At 37.4% G+C, this 17,890-nt stretch overlaps 1 protein-coding gene across 1 annotated transcript; it reads right to left on the bottom strand.

Annotated features, from left to right (window-relative positions):
* Window positions 1–1,486: 1,486 nt before the first annotated feature.
* Window positions 1,487–2,641, bottom strand: LOC148190859 (germin-like protein subfamily 1 member 20). Its single transcript, XM_088101939.1, has 2 exons — window positions 2,428–2,641; window positions 1,487–2,162 (listed from the first exon to the last, which is right to left on the bottom strand). Exons 1-2 carry the CDS (start codon window positions 2,639–2,641, stop codon window positions 1,615–1,617), a joined length of 762 nt encoding a protein of 253 aa, XP_087958065.1. The 3' UTR covers window positions 1,487–1,614.
* Window positions 2,642–17,890: the final 15,249 nt, after the last annotated feature.

Here is a 17,890-nt window from a genome sequence, read left to right as displayed (position 1 = left end):
GGTCTTTTTTTCCTCTACTTATTAGTTAACTTTGAAAACAAATGTTCATTTTCAAAACTTGACCATATATATGTCCCTTTGAGTGATTTTATTTTGCATATTTTAGTTCATACTGGTTATTAGTTCATTAGAAAGTTCATAGAGTTGGATTTCCACTTGAGTTTGATATTTTATCTTTTGATTCTAATATGTTTCTTTCCATTTTCTTTTCTTCTTGTTCAAGTGCAATGTTATAGTGATTTTGTTTGGGTGCTGAATAAATATTGAGAAAAATAGAAAAGAAATGTCAAAAGAGCCAAGAAAAATACATATAAAGTATGTGCACATGACCACTACTACCAAAAGGTAGATTTAGACCATTTTCAAGGATGATTTTCACCTTTCTTAACTAAGGTAGATTTCAAGGATGGATATCAACAAAAAATAATTTTAGTGATATCAATCAAGAAAAATCTTTGTTAATAATAATTGAAAAAGCTTGACAAACTTTGATCCAAAATTATCTTTAAACTAGATCAATTAGAAAAATCATCAACATTAATATTTTTAGTAATTAATAAACAATTTTTTATTTTTAGTAGTAACAAAAATCGTTTACCTAAATAAAACACATAATTCATTAAATTTGAACACTCTCATCAAATAAAATATTTAAAAAAGTAAGATTGTTTCTATAATAAAATTAATTCAAATTTTATATATTTAAATATAATAAAATCGTGAAATTCGCATACCAAGAACCATGTGTCTCTTATTCCACCATGTGTAATTCCAATATTAGAACATTCATCAAATACCGCAGTTTTCGTCAATCACATCTATTATTTGTCACATTTATCTTTATTTGTGGCATATCATTTTTTAATTTGCAATAGTTTGTTTTATTTCATTTCATTTTCTTTTCCTTTCTTATCTCTTTTGTCTAACCATTTGAATTTGAATAAAAGTATAGCACTCTAATATTTATGCCATCATTATTAGCATCAAATGTATAATGTTTTTAAAGTAAAAGCATATGTACTTTAAAAATAAAAGTTATTTTCTAAAGTAGAAACTACATACACTTCTACGGTGTTAACAAATGAACATATTTTTGCTTGATGATAAAAATACAAGGTTTTAATATGTTACTGGTCATAATATATATAAATATGTCAAGAGGTTCAAAATTTCACTTCGTCCAGCACTTTTTTAATTCTTATACGACCCATAATTATATAAAAATATACTGCATTGAGTGATGTATAGAAACATGAAATTCATTATTGGGTTTACGATATATAGCTCACTTTAACATCCTAAATATATAGGAGAAAAGGAACAATATAGGAAAAACATCGACAACCGAACTTAATCAACGACGTGTTATCTTAAAGACTCTGATATTGTATCCAAGCACAACTATTTGAAGAATACATTGTTTTATTAAATTGACAAACATTGGAATAAACGAAATCAAAGTAAAAAAAAAAGAAATACTAGAGTATAACAATCAAGATGCATTTTATTTATTATATTAGTAATTAGTTGGAGGTCCAGTGCATGGGTGTGATAGAAACACGAAATTGATTATAGTTATAGAATAAGAAATGATGGATGATGTTCCCGGACAAACTAGTCCTTGCCGTACCATGATCTCCTTTGAAGGTCTTCAATTACTTTGTTATCGAGTTGAAGAGCCCTGGCGAGAACCTCAACAGAAATAGGAGGAACAGCTTTAAACAAAGCGCTTGCAATAGTAACAGTTCCTGGATTTTGACTGCTAAGACCAGCAATAGCAACAGCATTTCCATAACCGACATTGAGTTGGAAGTGAACGAGACCAATTGGGAAGACAAAGACATCACCCTTGTTCAAGACTTTGGTGAAAAGGCGATTTCCATCTTGATTTGAGGATACAAATCCAACATAAAGTGTTCCTTCGAGAACTATAAGGATCTCAGTGCCACGAGGGTGGGTGTGGGGAGGGTTTAAACCCTTTGGTGCAAAATCTATGCGAGCCAAAGATATGCCCAGCGTGTTCAATCCAGGTAGTTTATCAACAGCCACAGCAGTCACCTCTGCATTCAGGGGGTTGTCGGTGTTCCCAGGTTCCACATGTAAGAAGAAATCTTCAGCTTTCACTGCCTTTGGGTCTTTGCAAAATTCTCCATTCACAAACACTACCAATTGCAAACCAAATGGTAAGAAAGAAGATTTATATATTAGATCATTATGAATTATTTTTAAATTGAGGTATTCAAAATTATCTAAAAGTAAAGTTGGTAAAAAAATAAATGTTATTCATTTATGTCATATCCAAATAGTAAAAACAAGATATAATTCTTTCAAAATTACATTGTATAAATGGGTGATTAGGAATTTAATAAAATCATTTTGAATATATAATTGTATCTATATATATGATTGAAGAATATTTTTACGTACCACCATCGCGTTCCTTGATTGCAACACAAAAGTCTTGCAGGGGACTAGGGTCATAAGCAGAGACAAGTGAAGAAGTGAGAGCCAAGACGGCAACAAACAAGTAAACAGCTTTCATTTTTTCCCCTTTCGGTATCAAACGGTTCTTCTGCTTTGTAATGTTGTGAGAAGTGAGTTTTGATTCATTTGGAGATCGGTATTTATAAGGATGAAGCATCGATTGCTTTGCAGATTGTATTTACCGTAATTAATTTTTTATTTAGTGAGGAACAATTCCTTAACAACTACATGCGTGCTTGATCAAAGAGTAGACTAAGGAGATGTCCCATGTGAAAAAGAAAACGCAAGTGTTTCGGTGTTACCTAATCACCTGACTTTGCTTCTTATACTTTTTCCAGTAATATTATTTTTTGAGAGGATTATCGTTATCTTAATCAGATTTCAGTTTAGACTTTGTCTCAATATAGTACATTCATGACAATATTTTAAATGGGTCGAATACTAAATTTTTTGTGAGGGACTGGGTCATACTTATCATCCAATATATTCACCTCACCACGGCTAAACATAGAGACCATTTTTTGATGCCGCTGTCAACCACTTCAGAAAATGACACTCAACTATTTCAACAGCAGAAGAGTGTTTGAATATGTATATGATCTCATGAAATCATTCACAAAATAAATTGGCCAATTTTTTCATTGGACTATGTCTTGCAAAAGTTGAATTTGAACCATATTTTCCTATCATGAATAAACTAAGTAAATATAAAAAGATAGATAATAATGTTGACTATACTTACCTATCTTTGAAATTATTTTGGAAAATAAAAACCTTTCCTAAACTAAATTCTCTTCGAGAAATTTTTAGATTCCCTCTTTCTATAAATCCATTACAAGAATACACGAGATTAGCGATGTAAAGATAGCGTCGCTTACCATCTTGACACTATTAGAGTCTGTCAAAAGAACACAAAAACACAACAAAATCATATATCACAATCCTAAATAGATATTTATAACCAAATTAAAAATAATATCAAAATATATTAGCACTAGTAAAAAAAGAGGATTTAAACTCACACAATAGGCTTCGGTTTACGAGCAACCGAAGCTTATCAGAATGCGGTGGCATTTTTTGTATTTTAGTTGAACTTTTCTGCCTCGGTTCAAGGAGAACCGATGCATATACACCATATGACGTCAGTTAAAATTCCAACCGATGCCTAACACCCTGGAAAATTCTTGCAGATTTGACTTTTGGCCTGACAACTTTTTGAGTCCTCATCTACGACCTCGGTTCACTGGGGACCTGAGGCATATACACCACATGACCTCAGTTAAAATTCCAATCGATGTCTAACACTCTGAAAGATCTTTTTGAATACTTTTCTCTCTTTATCCCTCATCCCGCACAAGATAGAAGCTTGAAGCTTCTGCCATTTCTCTTCGCCGCAGATGACCCAACGTTGGAGCAAGGTTGATCTGCGTCTTGAGCGGAGGCAACGACCTCACGACGATGGTGTGAAGATGGCGCGACAGACAACGTTCGTGGTGGCTCGCAGCGACGCTCGTGGTTGCTCGTGGCGGCGCGATTGGTCATTCTTCTTCTTCCCTCTTCTCTTTCTAGTTCTATTATGGTTTGTAATGAGGAGGATGCAAAATCGACGGCTCATATGCAACGTTCGTTATTCGCGGCCAGTAGGCGCCTAAGTGGCAGAGGCGACGAGAGCACTACGAAAGTGCGGCGGAGGCGCGAAGGGACACAGGGATGGCGCAAGGATTGAAACACGTTTTGGAGTTTTGTTGCGATATTGGGGTTAAAGTTCAGATTGAGAAAGTTAGGGTTTTGAGTTTGGGGATTTCTTTTTGGGGATCCGTTAGCGCTGTTCTAGTCCGTGAGGGTTGTTGACGGTTGCACCAGTGGAGTAGCCATGAGGGTTTCGGTGGCTAGCAGCAGAGTCCTTCATAGGCTGTGTGGGTTGGATTGGCAGAGGCGAGAAGAATTTGGGCTAGTTAGGCCTGATTGTATCTCCAGGACATATTGGTGATGGCTATCGGCGACGCATGGTAGGTTTGTTGTGGAACTTGCGAAGATGGTGGTTATGACACATTAGAGAAGAAGACTTCGTGTGGTGGCCTATGGTGGTTCGATAAAGATGGTACGATTGTTGGGTGGTGGTCTGATGTGAGAATGGAGTGTTAAATATTGGTGGGCACCTTGTTATCAAGCTTCTCGAGTGTGCAGATGCCAAATGTTCTTCCTTGCTTACTTCTCTGAATAATGTCATTGATATGTGCCAAAAATACAATCTGGTGTGTTCAGTTGAAAAAGTTTGATATTTCTATTTAATCCCAAATTACAATCTGCATTATGTGTTGCTGATTTCTTTGAATGGTTATTTCCTGCAGAAATTAACCAACTTTCTAAACCATTTATTAAGAAGGCATCATGGCTGAGACCTAAAGCTACAAAGCCTTCGTCAAGAGATATTTATTTGATATGTCAGGGTTTGAAGCCAGATTCTAAGATATAGAAAGCGAGAAAGCAAAAAAAAAAAAAACTCTATTGCCTCGATTCAGGTCCCAACCGAGGTAATAAAGTCCGAGATACTACCTCGGTTCAGAAGGCACCGAGGCGAAAACATTCACATTTTTGCCTCGGTTTTGAATCGAGGCAAAAAACCTACCCCTTTTTGCCTCGCTTATACGTGCCTCGGTTCAAGAACTGCTCCCTATAGGCGAAAATAACCGTTGTCGTTTCCCTTGACTGCACTAGTGTAGCTAATTTGTGAGAGTTAGTTGACACTATTTTATTCCTATTTATTGTCGATTGGAGTATGTTAACCAACACTATTTTATCTTCAATAACATCGATTGAAGGACTCTAATTAGATATTATAAGATTGAAAATAATTTAAAGTTACACTATTTATTTTGTGAGGGCATGTCCACATTATTTTATCTCCATTAACATAAGCTGGAGAACGTTAATTCTATATTATAAAAGTACAAAAAATATAAAAATATAATCAATTGAAGAAAACACAAAGATGAATGGATGATATTGAAAATATGAGATGAATATGTTGTTGGGGTTTAGATTTCACCTAATTTACTCTCATGCATATACAAATTCATCTTCTTCATTAATGTTAATATCACTTTCTAAATTACTTAAAACCCGATGTCTCAGCGAAAAAAGCCTATACTTAATTACTAGATCACAATATCTTGTATCACTAGTAATTAATTATGCATTACAATTAGAAACTTAAGATAACCAAAACTCATATCCCTATGTCTAGGCAATACTGCTTTTGGGAGAAAATTCTCCAGATCTAGGTTTCCCCGTATGTGTCTATATCACGAAAACCAATGATCATGTTAGGAATGAGTTAAACATAAGAAGAATAGAGCAAAGAAGAATAACCCTAACAATTAATGAAAGAAGCATAAATAAATTGGAATTAATTCGAATACATGAGAGTTCACAAGGTTACATCATCCCCCAACAACAAATTGAATTTAGTTTTCCTTTGTCATGGAGAAACTAGATGAACAATGGAATGAGAATGAAAGATGAACCCTAAAAACTGAAGAGGAGAGCTTTTGCATCCACTTCTGCCTCCAAAGAGTTGGAAAAAATCTGAGTTTGTGTTAATTATGTCAAAAGATACTACCTCTAGGTCGAGCAAATCCTTAAATAGGACTAAATTGGATCATGGGCCAACGTTGACACCGCTCAGCGCCCCTACTTAGGGCGCCCAGGCGAGCTTGTTAGAAAACTAGCGCTCAGCGCCCCAGGAAGGGCACCCAGGCGTGAAACGTTACAGGAAGATTGGCGCTCAGCGCCCCAAAAAGGGCGCCCAGGCGTGACCTCGAGACTCCTGCGCTGAGGGCCCCAAAGGAGGGCGCCCAAGCATCTGTGACCTTTAACAACCTTCTCTTCTGGTGCTCTTTCTGTCCTTTCTGAGTTCCAACTTCTTGACATTGAACTCCTCTTCCAATTCATCCCAATTTCCTACAAAATCAAGGGAATTTAGTGATAAAATCTTCAAGTATAACCTCAACTCTCTTATTCACCAAAATAAGCTAAAAACAAGAGAACAAGCAAGTTTCTAAGTCAAAAAAGTTCATTTGTTATCAAAATTTACTCTCAAATAATGGTTAAATCAACCGTTATCACAACCCCGAACTTAAAAATTTGCTTGTCCCCAAGCAAAACGCAATGTAACTCAACCTAAATAACATTTTAATGGTTCGGCAGATCACAAAACAATTTCTTCCAAGACAAGTAATCACTCATATCTGCTTATCATACAAATCTCAGTTAAGATATATTGATGCATTGGCCAATCAATTTCAACTATGGTGCTCATCTAATCACAACATATAATAGATGCAAACTCATGAATGATCAACAGCCAAGAAAGAATGTTATCCTATGATGCATGGAACTATTCCTCTCCAAAGACAATGTTTCACTCAAGCACTCAAAAAAGTGTTTCACTCAAACACTTAAAAGTGTATAGTGAGGTGACATTCTTACACTCTGCTATCACAATGTCCCATGAATCAACTTTTCCTTTCATTTAACCATAACTCAAACATACTCACAAGCAAGTTATAATCACAAGGACATTTTGTGGCTTGTATTGAGGCTAGCCTAAGAAGAAAATTGGTTTTTCTTGACAACAAAATTCCTTGAGTTAAGAGAGTGAATAATTCATTCACTCAAATTAACAATTAATCTCTCTTTTAATTTTCATGTGAGAAACCAAATTTTAAATTTACTCCCAACTTCACTTTCATTGAGCTCAACCTTTTCTTTCTTCTTTTAATTGTTCTTTTGGTCAATGCTCTTTTATGAATTCCACAAAGCTCTTTCTAGTTTCTCACAACCCCAAACTTGAACCATTCTCCATTACCACATACACATACTCTACTCAACTCAAGGTAAGGATTTCAAAAAGGTTTTTTTTTTTTCAACTTTCAAATTTAGGTTCAAGGTTCAAAGGTTAAAGAAAAACATTTCTCTTTGTTTGGTTCACCTATTAACATTGGCTCTAAGGGAGAAGAAAACATGGCCTTGATCATTTGTAGCAAGCAAACAAGTTGTTCAATCATAGAAACTCAGGCAAAATCAATCATGCTTCAAAGCAATAACATTCAATCAATCAAACTCTAGAGTCCAATCTCTCACAGGTTAACTCAAGTTCCATAGTTCAATAGCATCTGCCCAGCAAATTAATCACAATTGACATCATGCATTAGTTTCTAACAATCATGAGCAACCACCTGTATATAAGACTAGACCATGCATCATCCCAACATCAATCACACAATAAAGCAGCACAAGATAATAATTACTCATCACACACATATTAGTTGAACCATCCAAACATATCTCATTAGGCCAAGTACATATTAACCAAATTCAATGTTCACAAATGCATAATAATAAAGCAAAAGAAAAATCCTGTTAGAATAACATCCATCAGTAGATGCTACTCTCCATATCCAGCATCCATCAGTATATGCTTCTCATCAAATCCAACATCCATCAATAGATTCTCTCCTGTAGATCAACCCCTGTTGTCATCAGACTCATCATCATCATCATCGTCATCCTCTTCTTCATCTTGCTCTTTCTCTTCCTCCTCTTCTCCTTCTTCAGCATCCTCCTCCATAGTTGTGGCTCCAGATGCTTCAGCTCCTCCATTAGCCTGAGCTGGATCTGCAGGCCATGCGACATAAGCCTGGAATTCTTCCTAAGACATGAACAATCTCTTAGGAAAGGCAGAAGTCAGGTTCATCAGCAAAGCCTATTCCCCTCTATACAGTGCCTTCATCCTAGATTCCATTAGGGACATATACATGTCTCTCATTTGGAAGGGTGCAACATCTTGGGCTTGCTCCTGTTGATCTTACTGTGGTGCTCTCCTATGAGACCTAGGAGGATGTGATGCTGGTATAGGAAGTCCTGCCTCATCCAACATGCAATACTGGGTATAATAGGAGGCATCTATCTCCTTCCTGGGTCGCACAAGTGGAGGAGTAGAGGTATTCGCCCCAGCTAGCTCACATAATTGAGTAATGAGAGAGGGATTCCCCATAGGTGACTTGTTGCTGACGGCATATGCACATTGCTTAATTTCATTTGCTATCACCTACCCCACATTAATATTAAGACCTCAAAGCACACAATAGAGGAAGACAACTCTATGTGTCGTGATTTCTAACACATGAGAGCATGACTGTATGTTGGCATGAGTGAATGCCATCCAATATTTTGCTAAAGGAGTCAACTAGGCCCTCTGATATGGATTGATGTGTCATTCCTGTTCCTCTAAAACTGTCTACCTACCATGCACAAGGTCCTCTCCACATCAGCATAGTTAATGTCCTCCTCCATGGCTAAAGCAAACTGACACTGCTCTCCTGCCCATTCAGCACCCAAGAAAGAATTTATAGTGGCAACATCAAAAGGGATCCTCTTTCCCCTCACATAGCTTGCATACATCTGATGAGTAGCACCACCAAATGTCCTAGCATTCATGTAAAACTCCTTCACCACCTCTATGTTGGCAGGTGAGGGGTAAGAAGCTAGATTCTCCCACTGCCTCCTTTCCAGCTCTCTCCCAAATTCAGGTGCCATGGTGGGTATCATTCCCACCTTTCTTTCAATCAAAAGCCCCCTATTCTACACCGTCTGAAAGTGCCTCTCATGCATGTGTGAGAGGAACTTGTTGGAATATATCTGCTCTTTTCTCTTCTGTCCTCTATAAGCAGTGTGCTTAATACTCTTTCCAGATGATGAAGCCATATCTGTACCACAATCAAACACAATACATTCCACTAATGAGTCATCTATAATCTCCATTCACAATTCACATTCTCAACATAACTCCTCAAACATAAGCAACTCAATTTTAGCACACCAATCACCATCAAAATATTTTTTTTTTCAACGTTGTGGGCCAATCAAGGGGCCCTCAGCGGCACCTGCACACAACCAAAATAACCAGAAAACACAACACAACCACCATGAACCAGCCGCGTCGGCGCTGAGCGTCAATCAGTGGCCCTCAACGCCACACCAGAAAACACTTTATGGCCCTAGCTAGCCAAATACTTCACACACATACTTTCCACATTGCAATAATCATCCAATATCCATCCAGAAACAGTTTATTCAGCAGATCCAACACATATCATGCATAGACATCAAAAATCGAATCTATCAAGAGTAAAAATTGAAAATGCAAGATGCTTACCTGAGTGGAGTTCAAATCTTTCAAAATGTGCACAAAGGACTTGTGGAAACTTAGGGCTTCTATGAACAATAACTACAGCACACCAAGAACCCCAAACTTAGTAGATGGAATGAAGCAAAGAGTAGTGGAAATGGTGATTTTTGGTGAAGGGATGAAAGAGGGAAGGAGTAAAGAACCCTAATCAATGCTCTTTGGTGGTTGGAAAGTGCGGGAGTAAGAAGTGAGGAAGAAATCGCTCACTTTAGGGTTAAAAAAGTGAAATGGACCTAATGACGCTGAGCTTTAAAAGCCCAAAAATTCAAATAGTGTTGCTGGCGCTCAACGCCCTTATGAGGGGCGCTCAATGTGGCGCGTGAGTTTTTTTCCCTTCATTTCTTTCTTTCCCTAAGTGGTTTTAGGTATGATCCCTTAGTTTCAACCCTTAATTTTTCAAATTTTTGCTCTTTCAAGCTTTCCACTTTCCAACTCAAGCTTAACATATCACACTTAAAATAATTAACTCTCGATGCACACCATACATCCACACAAGCATCCCTAATGTAACTAAATAACAAACACATCAAATCAATCAAAAAATAAAAGTTCTCAAAAACACTAGGTTGCCTCCCAGCAAGAGCTTGTTTAAGGTCACGAGCCTAACGCCATAATGTTCAGTTCAAAGCCTTGATGTTGGTGTTTCTCTTGCTTTCATCACACCAGCTTATCTTCAACAACTTCCGGTCCACCTTCTTAACTCTTCTAGAATGTGGAGCTTAATCTCAATCAATCCATTCACTTTAATCTCCTTCATAACCCATAACATGTTCCTGTACTTGACTGGTGTGCCAGGTTTGAATTCTTCCTCTTCTCACTTCAAGTCTTGGTGGACTATCCTCTCTGTAATCTTTTTCTCCTCTTCCTTTTCTTGTGACAAGAAACAATTCTTACCTCCTTTGACTGAGGCAACAACTTGTTTAGATACACTAGTCTTTAACAACTTTGTATCTTTTGGGATAGTCTTCTTCTCTTGAATCGGTTGCCCATCATCAAAGACATGAAAATCACCTCTTCATCTTGGTGTTTAAGCATTAAAACTCCATCATCTACATTGATGACAACCTTAGCTCTCTTCATGAATGGCCTTCCAAGAATGATAGGGATTTTCAAATCCTCCCCCATCTCGATCACCACAAAATCCACTGGGAATTTAAGTTTGTCAACTTGTACCACAACATCCTCCACTATACTGTAGGGATTCTTGGTAGATCTATCCGCCATTTGCAACACCATCTTTGTAGGTTTGACCTTAAGACCACAAATCTTCTTTAGCATTGATAAGGGCATCAAATTGATACTAGCCCCTAAATCAATTAGAGCTTTTCCTACATCACAATTCCCAATAGTGCAAGGAATAGTAAAACTTCCCGGATCTTTGACTTTAGGAGGAAATGTCTTCTGCAAAATCACACTACGATTTCCCTGTACTTCAATTGTTCCCCGATCTAAATATTTCTTCTTTGTAGCCATATTTTCAATCAAATCATAAGCTTCCTTTGGAGTCTTGCACTTGATATTACCTCCAGCTGAGGCATCTAGCATCAATTTAGTTTGTGAGCTTAGACCTCCAAGGAATAAAATGACTATTGTAGGTTCATCAAAACCATGAGTAGGCGTCTTTCTCAAAAAGCCTTTATATCGGTCCCATGCTTGACCTAATGTTTCATCCATGCCCTACCTGAAAGAAGAAATTTCCTGCTTACCTTTATTTACTTTTGACTGTGGGAAGTATTTGTTCAGAAACTTTGCAACCACGGCTTCCCACTCAATAAAGTTGTTCTCTAGAAAAGAGTTCAACCATATCTTAGCATTGCCTCCCAAAGAGAAAGGAAACAAGCTCAATCTAATAGCTTCATCTGCCACACCATTGATCTTTACAGTATTGCATATCTCATTGAATGTGGTTAGATGCTCATATGGATTTTCATGTGATAATCCATTTAATTGGTTGTTCTTCACCAATTGAATCAAAGCAGGTTTCATCTCCATGTTTGCAGCATTAACCATCGGCCTTGCAATGCTATTAAAATGACGAGGGCCAATGACTATTGCATAATCTTCCAAGGTACATCTATCATTTTCCTCTTCAGCCATATTTTCTATTTCCTGCTCATATCTTTAAGGTGAAGGCTGTAAAAGAGTCTTAGGAGAAGGGAAAATTTCTATGGACGTCCTGTTCCTTCTTTTTCTTCGACTGTTATCCAAACCTGCAAGAAGAGGTTCAAAAACTTTTGTGCTTCTAGTCCGAATTTTACTATGCATACACTAGAGAACCAAACAATAGAGTACCCAATTAGCACTAATAGATAGAAAAGATAAAATTAAAGACAAAATAAAAACTAAAGATAAAATGATAAAAATAAAAGATAAAAAGATAAAATTAAAGATAAAGTCTAATTGGTTAAGAATCACACAAAAGTATAGTTTAAACCACGAGTCTCACGACACTAGACAATCATGTAATTACTTAACTAATTAAGACTTTGAAGAACAATTTTAGGGTTTTGAATGCAAAACAAGAAGAAAACACAAATATGAATGCATGATATTGAAAATATGAGATGAATATGTTGTTGGGGTTTAGATTTCACCTAGTTTACTCTTATGCATATATGAATTCATCTTCTTCATTAATGTTAATATCACTTTCTAAATTACTTAAAACTCGATGTCTCGAGAAGAAAGTCTATCCTTAATTACTAGATCACAATGTCTTGTATCACTAGTAATTAATTCTGCATTACAATTATAAGCTTAAGATAACCAAAACTCATATCCCTATTTCTAGGAAATACTTCTTTTGGGAGAAAATTCTCTAGATCTAGGTTTCCCCGTATGTGTCCATATCAAGAAAACCAATGCTCATGTTAGGAATGAGTTAAACATAAGAATAATAGAGAAAAGAAGAATAACCCTAATAATTAATGAAAGAAGCATAAATAAATTGGAATTAATTCGAATACATGAGAGTTCACAAGGTTACATCATCCCCCAACAACAAATTGAATTTAGTTTTCCCTTGTCATGGAGAAACTAGATGAACAATGGAATGAGAATGAAAGATGAACCCTAAAAACTGAAGAGGAGAGCTTTCGCATCCACTTCTGCCTCCAAAGAGTTGGAAAAATCTGAGTTTGTGTCAATTCTATCAAAAGATACTCCCTCTAGGTCAAGCAAATCCTTAAATAGGGCTGAATTGGATCATGGACCAATGTTGACACCTCTCAGCGCCCCTACTTAGGACGCCCAAGCGTGAAACGTTACAGGAAGATTGGCGCTCAATGCCCCAAAAAGGGTGCCCAGGCGTGATTGCGAGACTCCTGCAATGAGGGCCCCAAAGGAGGGCTCCCAAGTGTCCTGTGACCTTCAGCAGCCTTCTCTTCTGGTGCTCTTTCTGTCCTTTTTGATTTCCAAATTCTTGACATTTAACTCCTCTTCTAATTCATCCCAATTTCCTACAAAATCAAGGGAATTTAGTGAAAAAAATCTTCAAGTATAACCTCAACTCTCTTATTTAGAAAAATAAGCTAAAAACAAGAGAACAAGCATGTTTCTAAGTCAAAAAAGGTTCATTTGTTATCAAAATTTACTCTCAAATAATGGTTAAATCAACCGTTATCAATCTACTGCCTCGGTTCACTTGGGACCCGAGGCATATACACCATATGACCTCGGTTAAAATTCCAACTGATGCCTAACACCCTGAAATAACTTTTTGAATACTTTTCTCTCATTATACCTCATCTCGAACAAGCTAGATGTTTGAAGCTTCTGCAATTTCTCTTCATTGTAGACGAGCCAACGTTGGAGCAAGGATGACCTGTGTCTTGAGCAGAGGCAACGACCTCACGGCGATGGTGTGGAGATGGCGTGACAGGCGGAGTTCGTGCGGCGATTAGTTGTTCTTCTTTTTCCATCTTCTCTTTCTAGTTTTATTCTGGTTGCGGCGACGCGACGGCTCAGATGCAACGTTCATTATTGGCGGCCAGTAGGCGTCTCAATGGCAGAGGCGACGAGAGCACTACGAAAGTGCGGCGGAGGCGCGACGGGATACGACAATGACGCAAGGATTGAAACACGTTTTGGAGTTTATTCCAATATTGGGGTTAAATTTCAGATTGAGAAAGTTAGGGTTTTGAGTTTGGGGAATTTCTTATTGGGGATCCGTTTGCATTATTCTGGTCTATGAGGGTTGTTTATGGTTGTGCTAGTGGAGTAGCCATGTGTGTTTCTATGGCTAGCAATAGAGTGCTTTGTAGGCTGCATGGGCTGGATTGGCAGAGGCGGAAAGAATTTGGGCCAGTTGGGCCTGGTTGCATCAGCAGGACATACTGGTGATGATTGCCGGCAGCGCATGGTAGATTCATTGTGGAACTTGCAAAGATGGTGGTTGTGACGCGTTGGAGAAGAAGACTTCGCATGGTGGCCTGTGGTAGTCCAATAAAGGTGGCACATTTGTTGGGTGGGGTCCGATGTGTGAATGTACTAGTACAAAAATAGTGTATAATGTCACGCGTTCAACGTCCAACCACTAAATAAGCAACGCTAAAAATGAGCGGTGACATTATTGTAAATAAATGGAATTATTAAATGTCGTTTAGAATTGTAACTCGACGTAAAAGGATATATAACGTCAAATGACTTTTAAATTCGACGTTAAAAGGTTAGTGAATACAATAAAAATTTGAGCAGAAGATTGAAAATTCATTCACTTTATCTTAGCGCGTGATACCCTCTTCTCTTCTCAAACTTTTCTCGAACGAAGTTTGACGAGCATCACATGTAATCTTTCTTTCATTTGATACAAATCACTAGTGCAGAAAGGGCTTTAAACGTCTCTTATTTTGGGCTTTTAACGTCAGATCCTGATCCGACGTCTTTATGGGTGACGTTAATGGGACATTAAACTCTATAGAGTTCGACGTCTATAAAGACGTCGGCTTACACCAAAACTAACGTCTATAAAGACGTCAGATTACACCAAAACCGACATCTAAGGACACTATAGACGTCAGGCATGGCATTAACCAACTTCTATTGCAGCTCGTGTCTTTGGGTAGCGTAGTAACACCTTCTTCCTTTACTAGTTTCGTCGTAAGAAAAGCTTGCATCTTTTGGATCTCTTATGGCATTTCAACCGAAAACTGAATCTGGGTCCTTGCCTAGTTCCATTCCAACCGGCAATAAAAACGAATTCCGTGACATGAGAACTAGGCCCATCTAGGTTTGGTTTTGGGTTGAAATGTTATAAGACATCCAAAAGACACAAGCTTTCCTTACAAGGAAACTAGCAAAGGGAGAAGGTGTTACTACACTACCCAAAGACACGAGAAAAACTGCACCAAAACACAACGAAAACTCATTTTAATCAGTTCAAATGGAAGATAATCCATCAAAGACTAATTTAATCAGAGTAAAAGTAAGTGTAAACGGTTCAAAAGAGACAAAACACACCGAGAAATGTGATGCTGCAGAGAGAAAAGGCGAGAAGGAACACGATGAAGTGTGCGTAACCACGAGTTCAATTTCTGATATAACAGGAAACAAGACGTCGGGCACAGGGGGCACCGACGTCTATTCTCGACTAGACGTCGGGGACCTCACTAATATGACGTCCATTCAATTTAAAAATTAATATTTGTGGTTTATATCGATGTCGGACGTAAGGGGAGCCGACGTCCAAAACAACTTTTCACCTACTCTGTCAGGCCATTTAGACGTCGGATGGCGGGATCAGATGTCTATATAGCGAAAAAAAAACTTTTCACCTACCTGTCAAGCATATAGACGTTTGTGACAGGGGGGTCGACGTCGGGATGGCGGGATCAGACGTCTATATGGCAGAAAAAAGAACTTTTCATCTACTTGTCAGACATATAAACGTCTGTTAGGAGGGCACCGACGTCTATAATATTATAGACGTCGGGGACCCCCCTAACCGACGTCTATATGCCCAACTTATCTACGAAAATGCCACCGGTCAATAATTTACATTGGTTATTTTGAGGTCCAACGTCTACGGGGTGACGTTAAAGGCCAATTCTACACTAGTAAATGCATGTTAATTAATTACTTGAGATATGATTTTTGTTTGTTTTAACCGATTATTTTTGTGCTCTTGTCCTTCATAGGCGCATTCTGATTTCTCTCTCACTCTGACGAAACTTTATTCCGACGAACCCACCTTTTGACGGTTAGTTTTCGTTTTCGTTTTGAAGAACTTATTTGTTGAATTTGTTTGTTGTTTTCTTTGTTGAACTTGTTTGTTGTTGTTTGATTGAACTTGTTTGTTGTTGGTTATTATTGTTTGCTTTGATACTACACTACACGTTCATAGTTCATGCTTTATAAAATACCAAAAACTGATATTTGTTGTTTTTCTGCTTTTCAGGTCTTTGATAACGGTTGAATTTAACGTTATCTGTGATGCAATTTTGATACTAAATCAATTCTTTTTGACTTAGAAGCTTGCTTGAACTCTTGTTTTTAGTTTAATTATGTGAATAAGTGAATCGAGGTTATACTTTATGATTTTATCACTAAATTCCCTTAATTTTGTAGGTTATTGGTATGTTTTGGAAGGGGAGCAAAAGTATAAAGGAGTCGGAACTCAAGAGGGACAAGAAAAGCACCAGAAAAAAGGTCGAAGAAGGCGCATGGCGCCTTGTTGCCATTTTAGGGGTAGTGAAGGCCAGCGATGGGCGCCTGGTTGCCCTTTTCAAGGGCCCTCAGCCCACTCAGCACTGCAGCATGTCTGGGCACCCTTCCAGGGGCGCTGAGCGCCAGTGACGTTGGCCCATGATCCAATTTTGATCTGTTTAAGGACTTGCCCGACCTAGGGTTGATATCTTTTGATGGCTAAAGCTTAGACACACACTTTTCGCCCCTTTGGAGGTAGATTTGGGGATGTGGGAGCTCTCCTCTTCTCTTTCTAGGGTTTTTATCTCATTCTTCCATTATTCACCAAGGTTCTCCATGACGATGGGGAACTAAACTTTATTTGTTGTTGGGGAAGATGTAACCTCTAAACTCTCATGTATTTGAATTTGTTTTGAATTATTATATGGTTCTTTCATTAATTGTTAGGGATTTCTCCTTTTCTCTATGCTTGTTATGTTTTAATTATTCATGGCATGATTTTATGGTCTTCTTTGTTATTGGGAAATACCTAGAAACCACGATTTGGAGAATTTCTCCCAAAAGCAATATTACCCAAGGATGGGGATAGGAGGTTTGGTTGTCTTAAGCTTCTGTTCATAATGCAGAATTAATTATTAGGGATGCAAGGGATTATGGTCCAATAATTAAGGATCGACTTTCTTCGCTGAGGGATCGAGTTTTAAGTAATTTAGAGAGTAACAATAATAATTGACGGTGAATTCTTATATGCATGAGAGTAAGGATGGTGAAATATAAACCCAAACAACATAATCATCTCATATCATTAATATCATTGATTCATTCTTGTTTTAGCCTCAATTGATCAACTTGCATTCATATTTATTTTTATTGCATTTGCATTTAAAACCCCACAAAATAGTTTCTCAGTCTTAATTAGTTAAGTAATTATACGATTGTGTAGTGTCGTGAGTCTTCTGACATACGATACTTGGTCTTACCATTTTATATTACTTGATAGATTTGGTACACTTGCCGAGATCTTAACAATCTCATAGAGTTGTAAAAAAGGATCACAATTAATTTTAAAAAAACAAAAAAAAAATTGATTAACATCGAATATTGACAAATTTCGACGTTAAGTTATCGTCATATATTAATAAAATTCGACCTTAATTTCACATCAAATTTTTTTAATTTGACGTAAATTTAACGTCTCCTGATATGACGTCGTTCGCGAATTCGCTGTTAAAAGCCCAAAATATTCGATGTTGTACGCGATTTTTGTATTAGTGATGGAGTGTTGAGGATTGGTGGCACCTTGTTATCAACCTTCTCGAGAGTGCAGATGCCAAAGGTGCTTCCTTGCTTACTTCTCTAAATAATGTCATTGATATGTGCCAAAAATACAATCTGGTGTGTTCATTTGGAAAAGTTTAACTTTTCTGTTTAATCCCAAATTACAATTTGTCTTATGTGTTGTTGATTTCTTTGAATTTTTATTTGTTGCAGAAATTTAACTAGCTTTCTAAA

The sequence above is a fragment of the Vigna umbellata genome, chromosome 11, assembly GCF_029865625.1.
Source record: "Vigna umbellata cultivar VRB3 chromosome 11, Vumbellata_1.0, whole genome shotgun sequence".
In the NCBI taxonomy this organism is placed as follows: domain Eukaryota; kingdom Viridiplantae; phylum Streptophyta; class Magnoliopsida; order Fabales; family Fabaceae; genus Vigna; species Vigna umbellata.
This window is presented reverse-complemented; position numbering and strand designations above follow the sequence as displayed.

Excerpts from the sequence above, each read along its gene's own strand:
- LOC148190859 (XM_088101939.1), bottom strand. The coding sequence starts at position 2,641 with ATGCTTCATCCTTATAAATACCGATCTCCAAATGAATCAAAACTCACT. Across the intron at positions 2,163-2,427 it reads AATCAAGGAACGCGATGGTG|TGTTTGTGAATGGAGAATTT; the intron begins GTACGTAAAAAT and ends TGCAATTGGTAG.